The 21,352-nt window shown below is 43.7% G+C and overlaps 1 protein-coding gene across 1 annotated transcript in view; it reads left to right on the top strand.

The window, feature by feature from the left end:
* LOC124789146 overlaps positions 1 to 21,352 on the top strand; it is an 892,841-nt gene that overhangs the window by 752,949 nt on the left and 118,540 nt on the right. Inside the window, exon 8 of the mRNA XM_047256440.1 lies at positions 7,170 to 7,208. Within this exon, the coding sequence (XP_047112396.1) occupies positions 7,170 to 7,179 (10 nt within the window). The 3' untranslated portion in view covers positions 7,180 to 7,208. The remainder of the gene's footprint in view (positions 1 to 7,169; positions 7,209 to 21,352) is intronic.

Raw genomic sequence — 21,352 nt, 5'->3', positions numbered from 1 at the left:
GGATGCACGTCGCTTTACTTTCAGTCTTTTCTGTCTCCACCAGTAATACAACTAGGGGAAGAATGCCCATTATATCACCCGACAGGGTTCAGGCATTGGTTGAAGGATGATTTTCTAAACGTCTTTTCGTGCATCAGTTACATTTCTTTAAGATTCTTGAAGTAAATCTTCTATGCGAACTCTTCGCTGTTAGGTTTATATGGCTGTTCAACATTAAACTGTTTCGGACGGACATTCAAAGTTACTTGACGGTTGTGTTTGTTTACAACGGCTAATAGCCGTGAGCGTAGCCAAGCGATATCGAATCTTTCCTTACGTTTACAGTTCATGCAAACAGACGTGAATCGTAAACACAACGCTCGGTAGACCCCGTTCAGTCGATTGCCACCGTCGGACGTGTTGCCATCGAGCCAGGCGGAGCACTCCACTAGTAAATACTCCCGGAGGGAAACATTCGAAGTTGAAGATTCCACCACTACAAAGCGAGTTATAGGGCAGAGTTCTTCAAAGTCAGACACGCGAAGTGCTTGCAAATGTATACCAGTTTGTGAAGAAAGAAGCTGTGCTAGGTCCTCCATTTTAGCTAAAATCCACATTGAAACGAATGGCCGTAGCAACTGGTACATCGTTTTACTTCCGTTCGGCGAACAAAGAGAGAACTGGAAAGAGCCGAGGCAGGCGGATACTCTATCGCATACGGAAAGGCCTAGAAGATCTTGGAAGACCACTTTAGACAATTTTAATGTGCAAGACGTTCAGTGCGACTGAGTAATTTCTACATTACAGGTAAAAAAGAACCAGATTTAGAGGAAATTCATAAAAATTTACAGAGTGCAATAAAATTTGAAGGAGGTGTAAACACACTTCATAAAATTCCTCGCCCTCTATAGTTTAGATACTATGATTTAGGTAGAAGCAAATGATAAATAACTGAAAAGTTCTCCAGGAGCAAAGAAGTATCAGGACAAAACGAGAGGACATGCTTTGACCCAAGTTGTATTCATTGATCAAAACGAAAAAAACACGCCATATCTCTTATAGAATAAGTATTTCAATAGAACATGGGCCATATAGTGTTACGTCTTGCTACATACCACCCATAATTGAATCAAATAGAAGTGACATGGGCAAGATTCAAGAATGGCGATACTAAACGTAACGTGACGTTCAGAACAGACACAGTATTAAAACTTATAGATGAACAAATTGCTTCCATAACAGAAGAAAAGAAATGCTTTGAGCACGTAAATCAAATTGAAGAGCAGTGTATTTCAGGTCAAGGTTTACTGGACCAACCGCTGGAGATGATCATATACGATGGTTGAAACTTAAATAGTGGCAACTATTTATTCACAACCTATACAAAAGAGTTACATGTTTGTACCTGTTACTGTTCTTCAAAGTAGTCACCAGCGTTTTGTAAAACCAGCTGCCAGCGATATGGAAGGCGTAGTATACCGTTAGCAGAGCCTGTTCTGTTGATGGAGCGAATGGAGCAGTCTGTTTTGCCTGTCAAATCTCTGGAACAGTTCTGAAGCGAATGACACGAAGTGGTTCCGCCATCTTCGGAATCAAATCAAAGTCACAAGGACTTCAGTCCGGGGAGTATGGTGGATGGTACAGTACTTCCCAGTCCCATCGACCGAGAAGAGCAGCCACAGCTTGCGCTGTATGCGCCCGCGCATTGTCTTGCAAAATGATGGGTGGGTTGCGCAGAAAGTGTCGCCGCTTCTTGTCGCAAAGATGGTCACAGGTGATGCTCCAAAAACGAACAGTAGCACTGTGCATTGACGGTCTGCCGTGGAGGAACGTAATGCATTAGGATAACACCATCACAGTCGTACACGAGAACCACCGTAACTTAAGACCGCTCCATTCGCACCATCAACAGAACAGGCTCTAATACGGTACACTACGCCTTCCACATCGCTGGCAACGGGTTCTACACAACGCTGGTGATTATTTTGAAGGACATTAACATGTTCAAACATGTAGCTCTTTTGCATCGGTTGTGAATAAATAGTTGCCACTAATTTAAGTTCCAACCCTCGTATGTGGGAAGTTATAGAGACTCAGATAGTAATAGTCATATTGATGGAAGCAATACTGATTCCGCAAGCGAGGATGACAATGAATAAACTGAAACTGCCAGTCAAAATGAAACAAACATGATAATGAAAATGAAGAAACGTAGGATGGAGCGTTTGCTAAACGTGTTTTGTGTGTGGAGCATTTGCTAAATGTGTTTTGTGTGTGGAAGTAGCTACAATGAAAGATCCATAGTATTATATCAAACAATGAACTGTATTATTTGTACAGAGTACTTCCCTACAATTAGTCTAAAGACATGGAAACATTTTCTTAGCATTGAAGCTTTTGGTTACGACCAAACTGGCTATGCCTGTAAAACAAACCCACTTACAGTTTCCTATACACTGAGGAGCCAAAGAAACTGGCACACCTGCCTAATATGGTGTAGGACCCCCTCGAGCAAGCAGAAGTGGCATGGAGTCGGCTAAGTCTGAAGTAGTGCTGGAGCGAATTGATACCATGAATCCTGAACGGCTCTCTATAAATCCGTAAGAGTACGAGGAGGTGGAGATCTCTTCCGAACAGCACATTGCAAGGCATCCAACATATGCTCAATAATGTTCATGTCTGGGGAGTTTGGGGGCCAGCGGAAGTGTTGAAACTCAGAACAGTGTTCCTGGAGCCAATCTGTAGCATTTCTGGGCATGTGGGGTGACGCATTGTCTTGCTGAATTTGCCCAAGTTGTTGGAATGCAAAATGGACATGAATGGAGGCAGTTGATTAGACAGGGTGTTTACGCACATGTCACCTGTCAGAGTCTTATCTACACGTATCAGGAGTCGCATATGACTCCAACTGCAAAAAATGGTTCAAATGGCTCTGAGCGACTTAACTTCTGAGGTCACCAGTCCCCTAGAACTTAAAACTACTTAAACCTAACCTAAGGACATCACGCATATCCATGCCCGAGGCAGGATTCGAACCTGCGACCGTAGCGGTCGCGCGGCTCCAACTGCATTCAGCCTACATCATTACAGAACCTCCACCAACTTGAACAGTCCCCTGCTGGCATGCACGGTCCATGGATTCGTGAGGTTGTCTCCGTAGCCGTACATGTCCATCCTCTCGATACAATGTGAGAAGAGACTCGTCCGAGCAGACAACATGTTTCCAGTCATCAACTGTCCAATGTCGATGTTGACGGGGACTGATGACCTCAGATGTTGAGTCCCATAGTGCTTAGAGCCTTCAGTGTTGACGGGCCTGGGCGAGTGCAGTCATCAAGGGTAAACGAGTGGGCGTTCGTTTCCGAAAGCCCATATCGATGATGTTTCGCTGAATGGTTCGCACGCTGACACTTTTTGATGGTCCAGCATTGAAGTCTGCTGAGTGGCCACGCGGTTTGAGGCGTCATGTCACGGATTGCACGGCCTCTCCCGCCGGAGGTTCGAGTCCTCTCTCTCTGGGTGTGTGTGTTGTTCTTAGCATAAGTTAGTTTCGTGGTCGTACGGAAAAATCCTTACTTCATCGGTACCTCGGAGATGATATGTCCCATCGCTCGTCCGCCAACGAACATCAAGTTCAAAGTCACTTACATCTTGATAACCTGCCGTTGTAGCAGCACTAACCAATCTAACTGCGCCAGACACTTGTTGCCTTACATAGGTGTTGGCGATCGCAGCAGCGTATTCTGCCTGTTTACATAACTCTATATTTGAATACGTCTTTGGCGCTTCAGTCTACATGCTCGTGCCGCCTCCGGCCCCTTTGCTCTTCCGCTACCCTGCAGTACCTCTTCTCCTCCCTTGAATTTCCCCTCCTGCGCATACGAGTGTCCTGTTTGAGTGAAGTGTACTATCATTACACTGCGTTTCTACTGATAATCTTACCACAAGGCGTTGTGTATCAGCAACTTTGTCTGTGGTTTGTTGCTATATCCTATGTATCTCACCTTCCTGTAAACACGTCCGTTTTCTGCGAAGAGCCTCATTGAGCTAGAGACGCTGACGTCATACACAGTGAACAGCGCCTGCCCTATCGGGCTATATTTAGGCGCACCGGGAGCTCCTCGGCTTCTGACGGTGGTTCTGCATTGCGAACAAAGGGTTGCGTTCTGTTTTCTAGAAAGCGTTCTATTTAATTGGATACATTCCTAGCATCAAGATATTTTATTATTTCGGTGACACTTTTGCTCTCTAAACATGGTGCAGTTTCCATATTTCTATAAATCGCAACGTAAGCTAGATTTGCGGACAGGGTGTGAATTTTTTTGTACATTTGCACAGACTCCCTGATATTACGAATAAGCACCTAACAGAGAATATGATTTTTAATAGAAGTGTGCGTCGAGATCTGTTTGATGCGGTCTGATTCTGTTCTACGCCCTTTTGTGAAACGGCACTATCAGAATTCGACAGTTAAGCAACAAAGCCAGAATTTTTTTGGTTTTAGAGTAGGATGGGGCGAGAAGTAACATGTTTTGTTGTCGTACTTGGTTCCGAATCGATTTTAACGCTGGAAATTAAAGCGTTCAGTCAGGAATACGTAAATTTTACCATGTACAAAACCTAGATGTACATGGAGATGCTGATAAAATCAGTTATAGATTCAAGTCCCTTCCTTGACAAACTAACGAAATGTATCCGAAGATACGGCGTTGAACAGATAACTTTCTACCAAACCTATATAGTATATCGTCTTCAACGACATGACGTTGACACATTCTAAATATTTGCTGCTTTGGTTTAGAAGAAGCTTCCTTTCGAATGAATGATTATATTTTAGCTTAAAAATCCTGTGAGAGGTAGATATTAGGAACGCCGGGAAATAAGTTTGTTCATGTAGAGTTCTATTCTCCTTGAAAAGGAAGCCTTTGAAATTTGGTGCTACAGGAGAATGCAGAAGATCAGACTTGCAAATTGAATAGTTAGTAGGGAGATACTGAATCTAAGTAGGGAAAAATGAAATGCATGGCACAACTTGGCTAAAAGAGCGAATTGGTTGATAGGGCACATCCTGAGGATGACACATCCTGAGGATGACACATCCTGAGGGATTGTCTATTTGAAACTGGAGGGAGGTGTAGGGAATCAATATTGTAGAGGGAGATCAAGACCTAATTACAACAGCATTAGTTATGCAGAGATGAAAAGGCTTACACAGGATAGACTACCGTGGTGCGATGCATCAAAGCAGTCTTCAGACTGAAGAGAACAGCTAAAAGGAAGTGGTCAGAGCTTTACTTACAATTTTTCAGGCTTGTGAAAACTTTGCGTAGATGCAAATACCCAAGGTACTCAGTGAAAACCTTCATAAACTGGTACTCAAAGTATGCTTATACAGGATGAAAAGTATTTAAACCGACAAACTCGCAACTACTGTCCACCAGTGTAGTAGTGCATTGTCTCTGTTTACTAATGGAGCGATACACCTGGAGTGAGTACACTGATGTGGTTGGTGCGTACTACGTAGCGCACCACAACGGACAAGGTGCACTGCGGGTTTATCAACAACAATATCCTAATCGCCGCATCCCATCAAGTGCGGTTCTTCGTTAATGTGTGGGTCGGTGTTGTTAGGGACTGTTTAATTGGGCCGTATCTGCTACCTAGGCCATTAAATGGCAGGCACTACTACAATTTTCTCGCCAGAGCATTGCCAGAATTGCTGGAAGACGTCCCGCTCCCTGCAAGACAACGCATTGGTTCCAACATGACGGGGCGCCGGCACATTTCAGTCGTCGTGTGCGTCGATTCCTGTACCGACGGTTCCCAGAAACGTGGATTGGCAGAGGTGGTCTTGAAGCATGGCCTGCGCGATTCCCAGATATGTCCCTCTGGACTTTTTTGTGTGGGGAGAGATGCGCAACCTTGTTTACGCAACTACTGTTGCATCAGAAGAGGATCTGGTTGCCCGGATAGTAGCAGCAGCAGGCACAAATCAGGATACTCCGGGGGTTTTCGCCCGTGTCAGACAGAACATGATCCGACGGTGTAACCTTTGTTTACGTGTCAATGGAGGCATTTTTGAAAATCTACTGTAATTGAAATTGGGTTGTGTTAATGTGTTGTCTTTTAGTCATAAAAAAATGGAGAACTGTTTGTTGGTTTAATTACTCTGCCATAGAAATCTTCCTCTACCGGTTTAAATACTCCTCATGGGAAAAAATGACATTAGCGAAAACTATTTGTTTCGATGTCCCCTACAACCTCCCAGAGTTTGTCGATTTAAATACTTTTCACCCTGTATACACACCGTAAAGTAATTTGCGGAGTGTAGATGTAGATATGTATATATATTTAAACTTGGAATCTAAAATTACATTTTTTTTTTGATCCCTTTTGTCTCTCCTGTCGGAAATATTTCCAGTGGGTAAAAAATACATAGATTTAGGAAGCAACTGGATTTATAATAACTGTGAGCTAAACTGCAACCGTGAAAATTAAAATATACAGATTTAAGACACTTTAGTTGCGAAAGACGCTAGCGTAATGAAGCCATGTTGCTATTCCATGTACGCGGCAGATAGCAAAAGCATTTGCCTTTGTTTGGACTTCACGCTAAAATTTATATCCAGCTTGTAAATTATTTTAAGAAGAATAGAAGCTTTGAAATATTGATATCTTACCATTGACTGAGTTCCGACTGTGTGTGCGCCAGCCTTAGCTGTGTATTCCCAATGGGACAGAGTCATCGCTGGATCCAGCCTGTCAGGCTAAATGACAAATTACCTGACGGCGCGCAGGTCGCTGCTCGTCGGGAAGGCTTCATCCGGCCGCCTTTGTGGGAGGCCTGGCAAATCAGAGGCGTTCCCCGAATGATTGGGCAGTTTCTCTCTCAATGCCTCTCTTCGACTTAAAGAAACTGCGCTCCTCATTTTCTCATCTTTGCCGATGACGCACACAATAACCAGGGCTTCATGTTTTAGAATACAGTCGGAAAGACGACGAATGGCCTCTAGAGGATAAATTTGAGTCATCACGAGGAGGAGCCAATCGCAAATTAGCAGTTCTATGTAGCAGAGCAGACGGGGGGAGCAACTTCTGCCGTGGAAGTGAGTGCTAACCCTGACAATAGCAAGTAAGGGATAAGGGAGAGTGTGTGCTGCCGACTGACGCTGTCTCTCTTTTGCTTGCAGGTCCTGCTGAGATGAGAAGCCCGAGATCGCCTGCCGACGGTGAGTACCAGTCCTCTTCCCGTAGTCTTTCCCGTTTGCACGCACATGAACAGTATGTTTTATATCTCTTTGTTAGTCGTCCGACGACATATTAACAGCATACTTTTTAAAGAGGAGCTGATGTGTAAGCTCCTGAACCTGAAGATACCGAACATCATATTCATTAGGGAAAAAAGACATCTGCTACTAACACCTCACACGAAAATTTAAGTTTAACTGAAAATTTTTTTAAAAAAAGTTGTCGGATCTGGTAGACAAACACATTAACAACAATACATATTTTTTTCAGAATTTTAAAATATAAAAAACTGCCTAGATTGCCATATTTAAAAAGGTTGGATAAAGTATCCCCTTGGTATTAAGAGGATTAACAGACGCTACCAGCTTCTCATTGAGCCGAGTACGGACGGCAAATGTTCAAGTGAAGTGTCATCGAATGTACCCCAAGGAAACAAAAACAGGACGTAGCATTCTCAAATTGTTCGCTTAACGACACTGTTGTCTACAGGAAAGTAACATCCCTCGACCATTCTACTTAAAAACAGAATACCCCGGACGTAATTTATATGGTTCAAATGGCTCTGAGCACTATGGAACTTAACATCTGCGGTCATCAGTCCCCTAGAACTTATAACTACTTAAACCTAACCAACCTAAGGACATCACACACATCCATGCCCGAGGCAGGATTCGAACCTGCGACCGTAGCAGTCGCGCGTTTCCGGACTGAGCGCCTAGAATCGCTAGACCACCGCGGCCGGCGTAATTTATACTTGGTCCAGTCACTTTAATGTGACCACTGCATGTGTTTGGCGTCACCGTGCAACAACCACCCACAGACGGCAGGTGGCAGTAGAGGATATGCGATGCGGTGAGTCGGAGGGGGGGGGGGGAGAGAGAAACAGTGAAGTCGTTTATCTGACTTCCAAAATTACACGACCATTGGCTTTAGGACCAAGGGTGGAAACATGTCCGAGACGACTAACTCTGCAAACTGCCGTGTTAAAGTATACAGTGCATGGCAAAATGGCGCTATCCCAAACCAGCACCGACGCATCTGTGATGCACCGTGGGCCATAGATGACAGATGGGAACAACAGCTGCGGAGATGTGTACGGGCGAATAGACGTGCAACTGTTAAAAAAGTGATCACCCATATGAGCCAACGGGCTACCAACTCTTCAACGACCGTTCAGCGAACGTTGCCGCGTGTGGACCTCCGCAGAAGGCTCCTGGTTCGTGCACCCATGCTGATTGCTTGTTCATCTGCGACGAAGGCTGGAAACTGCATGCCAATATCGCAACTGGACGTCCACTGAATGGCGACAGGTGGCCTTTTCAAATTAATTACGTTTTACATTCCATCGAACAGATGGCTGTTAGACCGTCAGAAGGCTCCAGGCCGGAGATGAATGGTTTTATGGCATTCCCTGGTTGATGTCGTCATTGTGGAAGGCACAACGGATCAACACAAGTATGCATCGATCCTTGTGAACCATGTCCACCACTACATGCAGTTCGGTCTTACTTGCCACGATAGCATGTACCAGCAGGACAATGCAACATGACCCACAGCTCGCGACGTACGTGCGTGTTTCGAAGAGCGCCAGGACGAGTTTACTATATTGCCCTGGCCGCCAAACAGCCAGGATTTAAACCCAATCGAGTATCTTTGAGACCATTTCGATCGGATTGTTCGTGCCATCCTCAACCGAGAAACCTAACGGCACTGGAGTCGGCATAAGTTACGTATTGGATCATCGTTGCATTTTTCGTTGTTCATATACGACATATGTACATAATATGCATCCAAAAACTTGTCGGAGCCTTTTCCATTATCTGATATAGCTTTTCTGGATTTACGTTTTAGTTTTTATAACAGAAAAGAACGTTAAATATAGCAAAAGCGGTGTTTTTCGTTTTACGAGCAGTAGGTTGGGGCATCTTTCAGTGCGTTTCTTCTCTTTATGCTGAAGACGTCCTCCTAAGCTATACGAAGAACGATAGCCACTGACACATGAACCGCAGCCTAATGCCCATACAGTAGAAATCACCAAGGATGTTTTTTTTCTGTTTGACCTAATTACGAAAATGTTTCAGATTGATTTTTGACCAGTATTGCATAAGTGGGTAGACATTTGTGTTGCAGTAATTCAGTTTCTGTCCACCAGATCTTATTGGTATATATATGAAGATAATAACTGTTTTTGAAAGAACAGACACCATTGATGACCGTGCAGGTTCACCAGAATAAATGATAATTAATTGAAAGCCTCAGCTGCCGACAGGTGTTGATATACCTCGATTGGGACAGCTGAAAATGTCTACACCGACCGGGACTCGAACCCGGGATCTCCTGCTTACATGGCAGACGCTCTATCCATCTGAGCCGCCGAGGACACAGATGAATAGCGCGACTGGAGGGACTTATCCCATGCACACTTCCCGTGAGGTCTTATTGGAGTGAGATTTTCTAAAATAACACACGATTTTATGTATTTACACCATATTAAAATTATACTGCAGTTAATAAGAAGGCTACGGCATTTGCATTCCACGGCTGTCCATGCGCACGACGTACGGGATGATTCCCTGATAATATTACACACACTCAGGGATGATGGAGAAGCGTAAACGTATCAGTTTCAGGTAAGGGGTCCTAGTTCGGAAACGACCGAGTTGAAGGATAAGCCAAACTCTAATCAAGTTCCGGCTTAGCCTAGCGCAGTGCTCATACTAAGGGCCCCAACTTCCTAACTCTTATCATGACTCACAGAATTCCCTCTGAATACTCACCAGTGCCGTCCTCCTGCTGATGAACTAGTGATGGCGCACGTAAATTGATGTCGGACAGACCGAAAATCTACGCAAGATTCACAAGCTGCTAAATTTACAATAGTTGTTCAAATGGCATCCATCTGCGTCAATGCAGGACTGGCGTTATCGCACAAAGTTCTGTCGTACCCGTTCTAATATCCCCGGTGTCATTTGAACAGTGTCGCAGGCAGCGAAAATTCGTGCCAGGAGCTCCCCTTTTGTCTCGACAGGCTTCTGGTACACGAGACTCTCCACAGGAACAAATCAAGTGGGGTGAGATCAGGTGAATCTGTTGGCCACGAAACAGCACCTCCTCTGCGTACTCACGTGTCAGGGAATGCCTCTTCCAGGCGCTCACAAACCCACAGTCGAGAGTGAGGTGGGCCCCCATCGTGTTGGAGCCACATCCGTCTCCGAATAACAAATGGGTAGTGTGACGCTGACAAACACTGTGTACACTGGTGGATTTAACGGGGAGGAAGAAGAAACGGGCCTAGTACGTAATCATTGCCTATTCCTAGCTAAACGTTGATAATCTGTGTTGAAGGCTGTTCACAACTGTAGCGTTCCGATTCTCACCGAGCCAAAAATGACTATTGCGACCGTTTAACATTTCTCTCTGGTGAAACAGGCTTCATCCGTGGAGAGCACATACTTAGAAAAGTGAGGATCGACTGCAAGGCGCTGCAACAACCATTGGCTAACACGACACGAGGACATCCGAAGTCAGCAAGAGCCAAAGCATGCACTTTGTTGTGAATGGTAGGGGAGTAACTGCATGTCCCATGATGATGATGATGAGTCCCATACAGTGTTCGATTTGTGCTTTTACCAGTGGGGGGGATGTCTTAGGGGGTTAGTATAATTATATATGTTACTACCTTGGACCGTGGCGTTACCCATGGTTAAACAGTTATTTACAAATAGATGTTAATGCCGAAATTCACTATTCACGCGTAAGCACTGTCAGAAAAGCCATCCCTTGTTATATCTTTAAAAGTACATTATAGGTAAAGCTTATTTTCAAAATCATCTACATACAGGTATACGAGGGGAATTCAAAAAGTAAAGGCACATTTGTGAAAAGCTTCTGATGATAGAAAACTGAAACATGCGTTATTTTTCTGCGTAACCTCCCTGGACTTCAATGCAGTTTTCCCGACGTTTTACGAGTTTTTTTATTTCATCAGAAAATACGTTTATTGGTTGCATCTGTAACCAATTTTGCACCGCAGCAATGACGTCATCATCACTTTCAAATCTTCTTCCCTGTACTGCTTCCGTTAAGGGTCCAAACATGTGAAAATCGCTTGGAGCCAGGTCTGGACTGTATGGTGGATGTTCCAGCACCTCGAATCTCAACTCCTTGATTGCGTCGGCTGTCCGTTTGACAGAATGTGGGCGAGCGTTATCTTGCTGCAGTATGACACCTCTTCACAGTTTTCCACGACGTTTGGATCTGATTGCGTACGCAACACATCACAGACCTGGCTCTAAAGCCTCGTTTACGCTGGGGAGGGGGGGGGGGGGGGGACACGTCGTGCAACATTGTGGCATGCTACGGAAATGTGGTGTGCGTCGTCTTTACGTTTAGTTCTAAATGTTTTGAAATGCTTACCTACGACATAACACTTTTTCAAAATTAATAAGCAAACATATTAATAGTAAGACTGTATAACAACTTTCAGTGTTCGGCTCCACAAATTTAAATTATTTTTAAAGTTTTACTCCAGTGCGTGGGAAATAAACATCCCAGGTTGGGATGCATAAACTAAAACCAGAGGAGGAGATGGTCTGATTACGGAGGGGGGGAAATCCCCCCCCCCCCCAATCCCCCCCTGCAAATCGCACTTTGGTCCCATACTTCTTTACAGAGCGTAGGGAGCGACGCAGGAGACCCGCGCCGCCTTACTAGGCAAGGTCCTAGTGGAGGTGGTTTCCCATTGCCTTCCTCCGACCGCAATGGGGATGAATGATGATGATGAAGAAGACACAACAACACCCAGTCATCTCGAGGCAGGAAAAATCCCTGACCCTGCCGAGAATCGAAGCCGGGACCTCGTTCTCGGGAAGCAAGAACGCTACCTCTCCAAACAGTACTCTCCGAAATATTCATTTCATTTGCACCTGATCGAGCGCCTCATCTACTCGAGCAAGTCCAGAGTCTTCTAATTCTCGAGTCCGTGTAGTTCGCCGTCCTCCTCGGACGTTGGACTGTGGTATCTGTTGCCCTGTTTTACTTACTCGTTGGAACAGTGTAGGAAAAGTAGTGTGAGCCTGACGTCTTCCCTGGGGATATTTCATCCTGCACAATCTTTCACCTTCTCTGCTGCTTCCGTTTGCTTACCCATGCACGAAAACCATGTCTGCAAGTTCCGTCACTGGTTACAGCTCTATTTGGGTACGGGTGATCGACGTTAGTATTTCAAATTGTAAACACAGACTGCAGTCTACTACAGCACAGGTATTGTACACCAGGAATGCTCAAGTCAGTATAGGGAACGCCATCTACATTGGATTAGTTGAGCTATTTTCCCACCTCCTACACCTAAGTTCTCGTCGGTATTGCCTACCCTACAGTCTCAACAACAACAGTACCGGTGCCTGTATTCCACTGCCAGAGGTATCGGAACGATCTTCGCTTAGAACTTTCCGGTCAGTCATTTCCGAAGAGGTTCCCTACCTCAGAGTGGTACATCTACATTTCCCCATCATCCCTGAAAGTTTGTAACGTCATCACAGAATCACACCCTGTAAGTAGACTCACCCTGATCCAGCCTGCGCGTAGTCGACGGCGAAGCTAAGAAACGTGACAAAAATGAAATATATTGTGTGAGCGTGTAATTTCAAATGTTCAGACATAAAGCATATTTCGGAACGAGAGTAGTGTAACGTCTCCTTAGAAAAATTAATGAATTACTGTGCTGATATACATCTTATGTTACTTGATTTTCAAACAGCTGAGCAAAACTGAACGTACTCAGACATTCACTAAAGTGACACACAATATTTTTAAGCGCAACGCAATCTGACTTTCAGTAATCCCTACAAAAGAATGGCCCTGACTAACAACAACCTATACCTTTCATGAATTCTTACCTCACAAAAATCTTCGTTACTCGAACAGAAGAGAATCGAAGCATTTGAGATGTGGTGCTATAGACGAATGTTGAAAATTAGGTGGACTGATAAGGTAAGGAATGAGGAGGTTCTACGCAGAATCGGAGAGGAAAGGAATATGTGGAATACACTGATAAGGAGAAGGGACAGGATGATAGGACATCTGCTAAGACATGAGGGAATGACTTCCATGGTACTAGAGGGAGCTGTAGAGGGCAAAAACTGTAGAGGAAGACAGAGATTGGAATACGTCAAGCAAATAATTGAGGACGTAGGTTGCAAGTGCTACTCTGAGATGAAGAGGTTAGCACAGGAAAGGAATTCGTGGCGGGCCGCATCAAACCAGTCAGTAGACTGATGACAAAAAAAAAAAAAAAAAAAAAAAAAAAAAAAAAAAAAAAAAAAAAAAAAAAAACTCGAACTACTGCAATACAGCGAGCGCCAATACTGCCAACTAAATAAAGGATTCTAACTACTGATAGGCATAGTTAGCAATTGAAAGATTTTGATAGAAAACAAACAATGTATTTACCTTAATAGTGTTCAAAAGTCATAAAATATATATATATCAGTTCATGACATCCAGTCTTACAAATTTACTGTCTCTGTCCAGATCATCCGCTCTCAAAACTCCACCATTTCTCTCCCCACATCCACCACTGCTGGCGGCTCACCTCCTACTGCGCAACGCTACGCGCTGTTAATAAACATCCAACTGCCCAACACTACAATAGCAAACAGTGCAAACCAGCCACGGACTGCACACAGCACAGCCAGTGATTTTCAGACAGAGCGCTACGTGGCGTTACCAATAAAAAAACCTAAACAGCGTACTTACAGTATGCTTGCAGGATGTAGACGTTCTGCTCCACACGGAGTATATGAGTGTGGGAGAGTGACCCAGACGGCGTCACGAAGAAATCACCTCGGCCGTCCCGAGAGCCCGGGACGGGGAGGGAATGGCACGCTGGCTGCGGACTGCCTCTAGTCGAGAGTGTTCGCCGAGCGCCCGAGGTCAGCGGCCGCCGACATTGGCTGCGCCGGCCAGGCAATCGCGGCTGTCCTTGGGAGGCGAGCGAGTCCCTTTATTGCCGGGACAGCCTTTGAAGCCGGCCCCTGCCGAGGCAGCTCGCCGGCATGGGTACGTAATTTAGGCCGGCTCTTCTGTCAGCGGGCGGCGCGGGACGTCCCACCGCCGGCCCCGGGACCATCAAGTGCCGCAGCGAAACCGGAATCTCCGCACACACACACACACACACACACACACACACACAGTCCACAGCTGCAGGTTGACACCGCTGCTTCTGTTTCGTTACTTTTTCTGTTCGGCGATAAGCAAGCAGGCAGTCCTGACGCTCCTTCTAGAAAGGTACACTACTGGCCATTAAAATTGCTACACCAAGAAGAATGCACATGATAACGGATATTCATTGGACAAATATATTATACTACAACTGACATGTGATTACATTTTCACGCAATTTGGTGCATAGATCCTGAGAAATCAGTACCCAGTACAACCACCTCTGGCATTGAGCCAAACAGAGCTTGGATGGCGTGTACAGGTACAGCTGCCCATGTAACTTCAACACGATACTACAGTTCTAGAGTAGTGACTGGCGTATTGTGAAGAGCCAGTTGCTTCGGCCACCATTGACCAGACGTTTTCAATTGGTGAGACATCTGGAGAATGTGCTCACCAAGGCAGCAGTCGAACATTTTCTGTATCCAGAAAGGCCTGCAACATGCGGTCGTGCATTATCCTACTGAAATGTAGGGTTTCGCAGGGATCGAATGAAGGGTAGAGCCACGGGTCGTAACACATCTGAAATGTAACGTCCACTGTTCAAAATGCCGTCAGTGCGAACTAGAGGTGACCGAGACGTCTAACCAATGGCACGGCATACCATCACGCCGGGTGATACGCCAGTATGGCGATGACGAATACACGCTTCCAATATGCGTTCACCGCGACGCCGCCAAACACGGATGCGACCTTCATGATGCTGTGAACAGAACCTGTATTCATCCCAGGAAATGACGTTTTGCCATTCGTGCACCCAGGTTCGTCGTTGAGTACACCATCGCAGTCGCTCCTGTCTGTGATGCAGTCAAGGGTAACCGCAGCCGTGGTCTCCGAGCTGATAGTCCATGCTGCTCTAAACGTCGTCGAACTGTTCGTGCAGATGGTTGTTGTCTTGAGAACGTCCCCATCTGTTGACTCACGGATTCGTTACAGCCATGCGGATAAGATGCCTGTCATCTCGACCGCTAGTGATACGAGGCTGTTGGAATCCAGCACGGCGTTCCGTATTACCCTCCTGAACCCACCGATTCCATATTCTGCTAACAGTCATTGGATCACGACCAACGCGAGCATCAATGTCGCGATACGATAAACCGCAATCGCGATAGGCTACAATCCGACCTTTATCAACGTCGGAAACGTGATGGTGCGCATTTCTCCTCCTTACACAAGGCATCACAACAACGTTTCACCAGGCAACGCCGGTGAACTGCTGTTTGTGTATGAGAAATCGGTTGGAAACTTTCCTCATGTCAGCACGTTGTAGGTGTCACCAACGGCGCCAAAATTGTGTGAATGCTCTGAAAAGCTAATCATTTGCATATCACAGCATCTTCTTCCTGTCGGCTAAATTTCGCGTCTGTAGCACGTCATCTTCGTCGTGTAGCAATTTTAATGGCCAGTAGTGTTATACAGAAAACACGGTACGTATCCTCTGCTTAAAAATAAATTGACAGTGGTCGGCTCCACTCTCGACAACTAACTTATACATAACGGCCTTTAATAATACCTAGCTTTCTAGTTTCCAGCAGGATTGCCGGGTTTTCCGTAAGTAGAAGTGTTTTTCCTTTTTTTGCGAAACTTCCACTTCTAAACTTAACAAGTTTGGAATTTTTAAAGCCTATTTTTTAAATTTCGTGTTCACCTGCGTGACACGCTCAAGTATGAGGGTCATTCAGCGCAGTGCCAATGTAAACTTCAATACAGTTGTTACACAATAAGTAAACCTCAACACGATTCGTTATTGAACTTGGTTACCAGTTTCAACTTTTCTGCTTTTCCATCACTGGAACTGCCCTAGTTTTGGTGTCTGCCGGCAAATGAATTCGCAAAAATTCTTTACGAACTATGAAGTGTGCACTAACAACAACTGTTTTGATTGACTTCTGACTCGCTACTGAGCAAGCTATTTACAATTTGTACAGAAACCAGATGGCAGTTATAAGAGTCGAGGGGCATGAAAGGGAAGCAGTGGTTGGGAAAGGAGTGAGACAGGGTTGTAGCCTCTCCCCGATGTTATTCAATCTGTATATTGAGCAAGCAGTAAAGGAAACAAAGGAAAAATTCGGAGTAGGTATTAAAATTCATGGAGAAGAAGTAAAAACTTTGAGGTTCGCCGATGACATTGTAATTCTGTCAGAGACAGCAAAGGACTTGGATGAGCAGTTGAACGGAATGGACAGTGTCTTGAATGGAGGATATATGATGAACATCAACAAAAGCAAAACGAGGATAATGGAATGTAGTCAAATTAAATCGGGTGATGCTGAGGGGATTAGATTAGGAAATGAGACACTTAAAGAGTAAAGGAGTTTTGCTATTTGGGGAGTAAAATAACTGATGATGGTCGAAGTAGAGAGGATATAAAATGTAGACTGGCAATGGCAAGGAAATCGTTTCTGAAGAACAGAAATTTGTTAACATCGAGTATAGATTTAAGTGTCCGGAAGTCGTTTCTTAAAGTATTTGTATGGAGTGTAGCCATGTATGGAAGTGAAACATGGACGATAACCAGTTTGGACAAGAAGAGAATAGAAGCTTTCGAAATGTGGTGCTACAGAAGAATGCTGAAGATAAGGTGGGTAGATCACGTAACTAATGAGGAGGTATTGAATAGGATTGGGGAGAAGAGAAGTTTGTGGCACAACTTGACTAGAAGAAGGGATCGGTTGGTAGGAGATGTTTTGAGGCATCAAGGGATCACAAATTTAGCATTGGAGGGCAGCGTGGAGGGTAAAAATCATAGAGGGAGACCAAGAGATGAATACACTAAGCAGATTCAGAAGGATGTAGGTTGCAGTAGGTACTGGGAGATGAAGAAGCTTGCACAGGATAGAGTAGCATGGAGAGCTGCATCAAACCAGTCTCAGGACTGAAGACCACAACAACAACAACAACAACAACAACAACTGAGCAAGCTCGATGTAGCAGGTGTTGAGAGTAATTTAGCCAACTTCGCTCGTTTGAGAGTGTAAGCTGAGATTTTTTTGTTTGTAGTATATTGACGACACTGCCTCTTGATTTAAAATTCGCACTGTTAACAGACTATGTTTTACGAAATAGGCGTTTCGCTTGTAATCGGGATTTTTAAGTATCGTGACAAGGTTTAATCGAGATTTAGGTTTTGACAGGAAAATCCTAACAGTCCCGCTTAATTCGGGACATCTGGCAAAGCTGGTTTACAGCGAGTGAGTTCGTCAAAATGGCACCGTTTTTCAGTGATGACAGTGTTCATGAGAGTGACAATCGAAACGCTGGGCCATGTAGACGTACTCACCCCGGTGAAAAACCGAGAAATTTATATTAAATCAACCCACTGGGAAAGACAAGATCATGTCTTCATGTTAATATCTGGATATATTCTTCCGTCATTTGCTACTTCAATACTATTTATCTTGCGGATAAGAACAGGTATCGCTCGTCTTTTGCACCTGATTGGAATTTTGTTTTTAACCACGCAGTGTAACCTTGGCGATGCATGAGGGCAGACACAAAACTGGTGCCGCACTGAGATCGTGTCCTTACTGGCGACAAAGATTACTTTATCAGATACTTTCATTAAAACAGACAAGGGTTTTTTCTTCAGCAGGACGTGAAACCCAGATTTAACAAGTGCGAAATCACTTTAAACCCAGGGAAAACAAGCACACTGAATGTCTCTATGAAAACCCTTACCATAGGACGTCATCATCGAAATCACAACTGTGAAATACCCTGGTTGCAAACAGTACAACACATAGAAATTAAATCCGGATCGACGACTTTTTATCAACACGCATATTACGGAAAAAACGCAAAGGGCTACAGATGGCGAAAGCCTTGATCCCTTTCTTCTACAGTGATAACCAACAGACACGATGCACACTTACTCTTTAGAACAAGGCCGACTTCAAGTATTAAAAAACAAAGTGGTGCGACGTATATTACCCCCCCCCCCCTCTCTCTCTCCCCCTCTCTCTCTCTCTCTCTCTCTCTCTCTCTCTCTCCCCCTCCCTCCCCCAGTGGAAGAGGATTCCAGATTTGCAGGGCAGGACGCGGATAATACGATCCCTGAAACAATCTGTGGCCGTAGCCAGAAGTGGTGGCGCTAGGTTGCGAGGTATGCAGCAACATAAAGATTACATCTTTGTTAACATCTTATCTCAAGTGACACATCGAAATAAAGAGGCGGACCCCCAATTCACATTTACAATTCACTAACACAGCTTGTAACAAATCTAATACAGTGCCATTAGAAAAAGAAAATACAGAACAGTACCACATATACAGAAATTTACAAAATTAATTCCTGGAGTACCCGTTTGTCAGTGTTACAACTAAAAGAAATATCCTGAAGATCTCATAACACCTGTGCGTATGTTGCGCCAAATGTGACCTTAACGTACAATAAGTGTTACCCCCTGAGAGGAATTCTGAAATGTTAACCCAATGGACAGAGGGTATCGAACATAAATTTCGTTACTATGGCAATTAATAGAAAGTGGTTCAAATGGCTCTGAGCACTATGGGACTTAACTTCTGAGGTCATCAGTCCCCTAGAACTTAGAACTACTTAAACCTAACTAACCTAAGGACATCACACACATCCATGCCCGAGGCAGGATTCGAACCTGCGACCGTAGCGGTCATTTAATAGAGAGCTGAAAGACTTTAATTTAGGAAATAATGAAACTAGTGAAAGTTTTCGTGAATGAAATAATAAACTGTCGCCAGCCTAATTAGGCGTAATAACGTGGGAAGATTAATTTCAAAGAATTTAATTATAATTTTGCAAAAAGGACTCTCATTATTTCTCTCTTTGTAAAGTGCAATGAACACACACGACTACCGGACGAACTGAACAGTAATTAGTAGTAGTTAAATGGTACTTGACTCCTGTTAATAATAATCATCATCTCAACCATCAACCAATTCAGCGCCAAAAAGTTACAAAGACATCACGAGACTAAGTGAAGCACGACAAAGCACACAAACATCACAAATGCAATAAAATAACACTGTATAAAACTTTTTTATACTATCTTTTTCATGGAAATACTCCAGATTCCTTTAGCAAAAGCAATATTTAGTTTAACTTCGTCATTATAGAGATGAATATAGTGGGGCCCATAAACTGTCATTTACCCTATAGTCCAATTCTGTTACTATTTCAGAGACAATTGCATTACGCTAATGTGGATTTCTAGCCCCACTTGAATTTGTTTATATTTCAACACCATATAGCAATTTACTCAATTAATATTTTCAAATAAACTTCAGAAATTAGTTCCTGATAATAGTCACAACAAAGTTAAGTTTCATGAAAGTTCAGATTATGTGCCTCTTTCATTACCTGTTGTAACCTCCCCACAAAAATTTTAATGACAGAAATATTAAATGAATAGGAGCCAAACGTCCAAACGTAACCTCCCTGCAATTAAATTTAATGACAATAAAGCTGATAATCGCAATCTGACTCAAATATAAATCCTTCAAAAAATTAAAGTCCATTCAGTGACAAGAAAATTCAATAAAACCGAAATATCGGTCTTTGGCCCTGTGTAAAACAATCAGAATTAAAGTCTTACCTCAGAATAAATGGATGTCACATATCTGCTCTTGTTGTTGCGCACCGCTTGGAGGAACTGCATTGCAAATAATAATATTCTCTTTTTTTGTGATTTTAGTGGAATTTTTCTTCAAAACAAGTGGAATGAAATGGGAAGTGCAACGAAATCTTGAGTTCAATAAAAAATTAAATTTTTGAAAAAATGCTTTTGAAATAAAAAATTATTATTGGGAGACTTGTTGGAGAATAATTACAATAAATAAAATTTTTCATTATCTAATGATTATATTAATTAACAGTATACCTTATTCCTCATCTTGACCAGTGTTGCCGACCGCCTACATCACACAACCGCACTGGGCTGCTACTACTGACCGACCGCTCTGCATGACGACTACAGACTGAGTACTGCTCTCAACTAGACAGAGCTACAGACTCGCAACGACTACTGTACTGCACTGGCCTACAGCTACTAACAGACTCGCAAAGACTACTCGACAGACTCGCAAAGACTACTCGACTGCTACTAACTGAGAACCGCTCGCAACACTCGCGCGGTCAAGCGCATACTCTCTGGTCACAGATGCTACAATGCCTCGCCATCGCTGCTATGTTACATACGTGTTTCATAACCCTCCACTGGGGGGGCAAAAATTTGGCAGCGATGGTGAGTCATTTGGACTTGCCAAGCGCGGCAAAATTTTTCTTTAATTAACAAAATTCTACAACTTACAGAATATTTAAATGTTGTGCACACGCACTAAGTACAAAATATATCAGACAAAGACAAAATGTGAGTACAAAACATAGTAGCAAATCAAATTATTTGACAGATAATAAAGTGCACAGGCACTGAAAAATGTCTTTAGCATTTTCGCAATAAATAAACATAATGGCAAGAAAATCATGTCCAAAGTGCACATGCACTGAAAAATGTCTTTAGCATTTTCACAACAAATAAACATAATGGCAAGCATCATGTCGACCAATGACATAAGTATACTCGCACTGGAGTTCAACAAATCGAAAAAATGTATAACCTATGAACATAAATGATGTTACCAAAAAAAAAATGATTTTCTTTATGTGACAATAATCAGGATAGGAAAGGGAAGGATTGCATCATGGTTGTAGCACTTTAGATTGCACACAGCTGCTCTGAAAGTCCATATCTTTCCACAGAAGTACAACACCAAGTGACACAACTTGAAGTTCTTTTCCCATCAGAATTTATCAGTGTAGCCAAGACACTGAACTGTCGTAGTAATGTTCCATGTTTTCATTTTGGCAGTACCTTACGTACACCAAACAGTGGGACCATAATAATGTCTTCATCGCTCATGGTGGTGGACA

This window comes from Schistocerca piceifrons, chromosome 3, assembly GCF_021461385.2.
Source record: "Schistocerca piceifrons isolate TAMUIC-IGC-003096 chromosome 3, iqSchPice1.1, whole genome shotgun sequence".
NCBI lineage: Eukaryota > Metazoa > Arthropoda > Insecta > Orthoptera > Acrididae > Schistocerca > Schistocerca piceifrons.
Note: the sequence above shows the minus strand (reverse complement) of the source record. Positions and strands in the feature narration are given on the sequence as shown.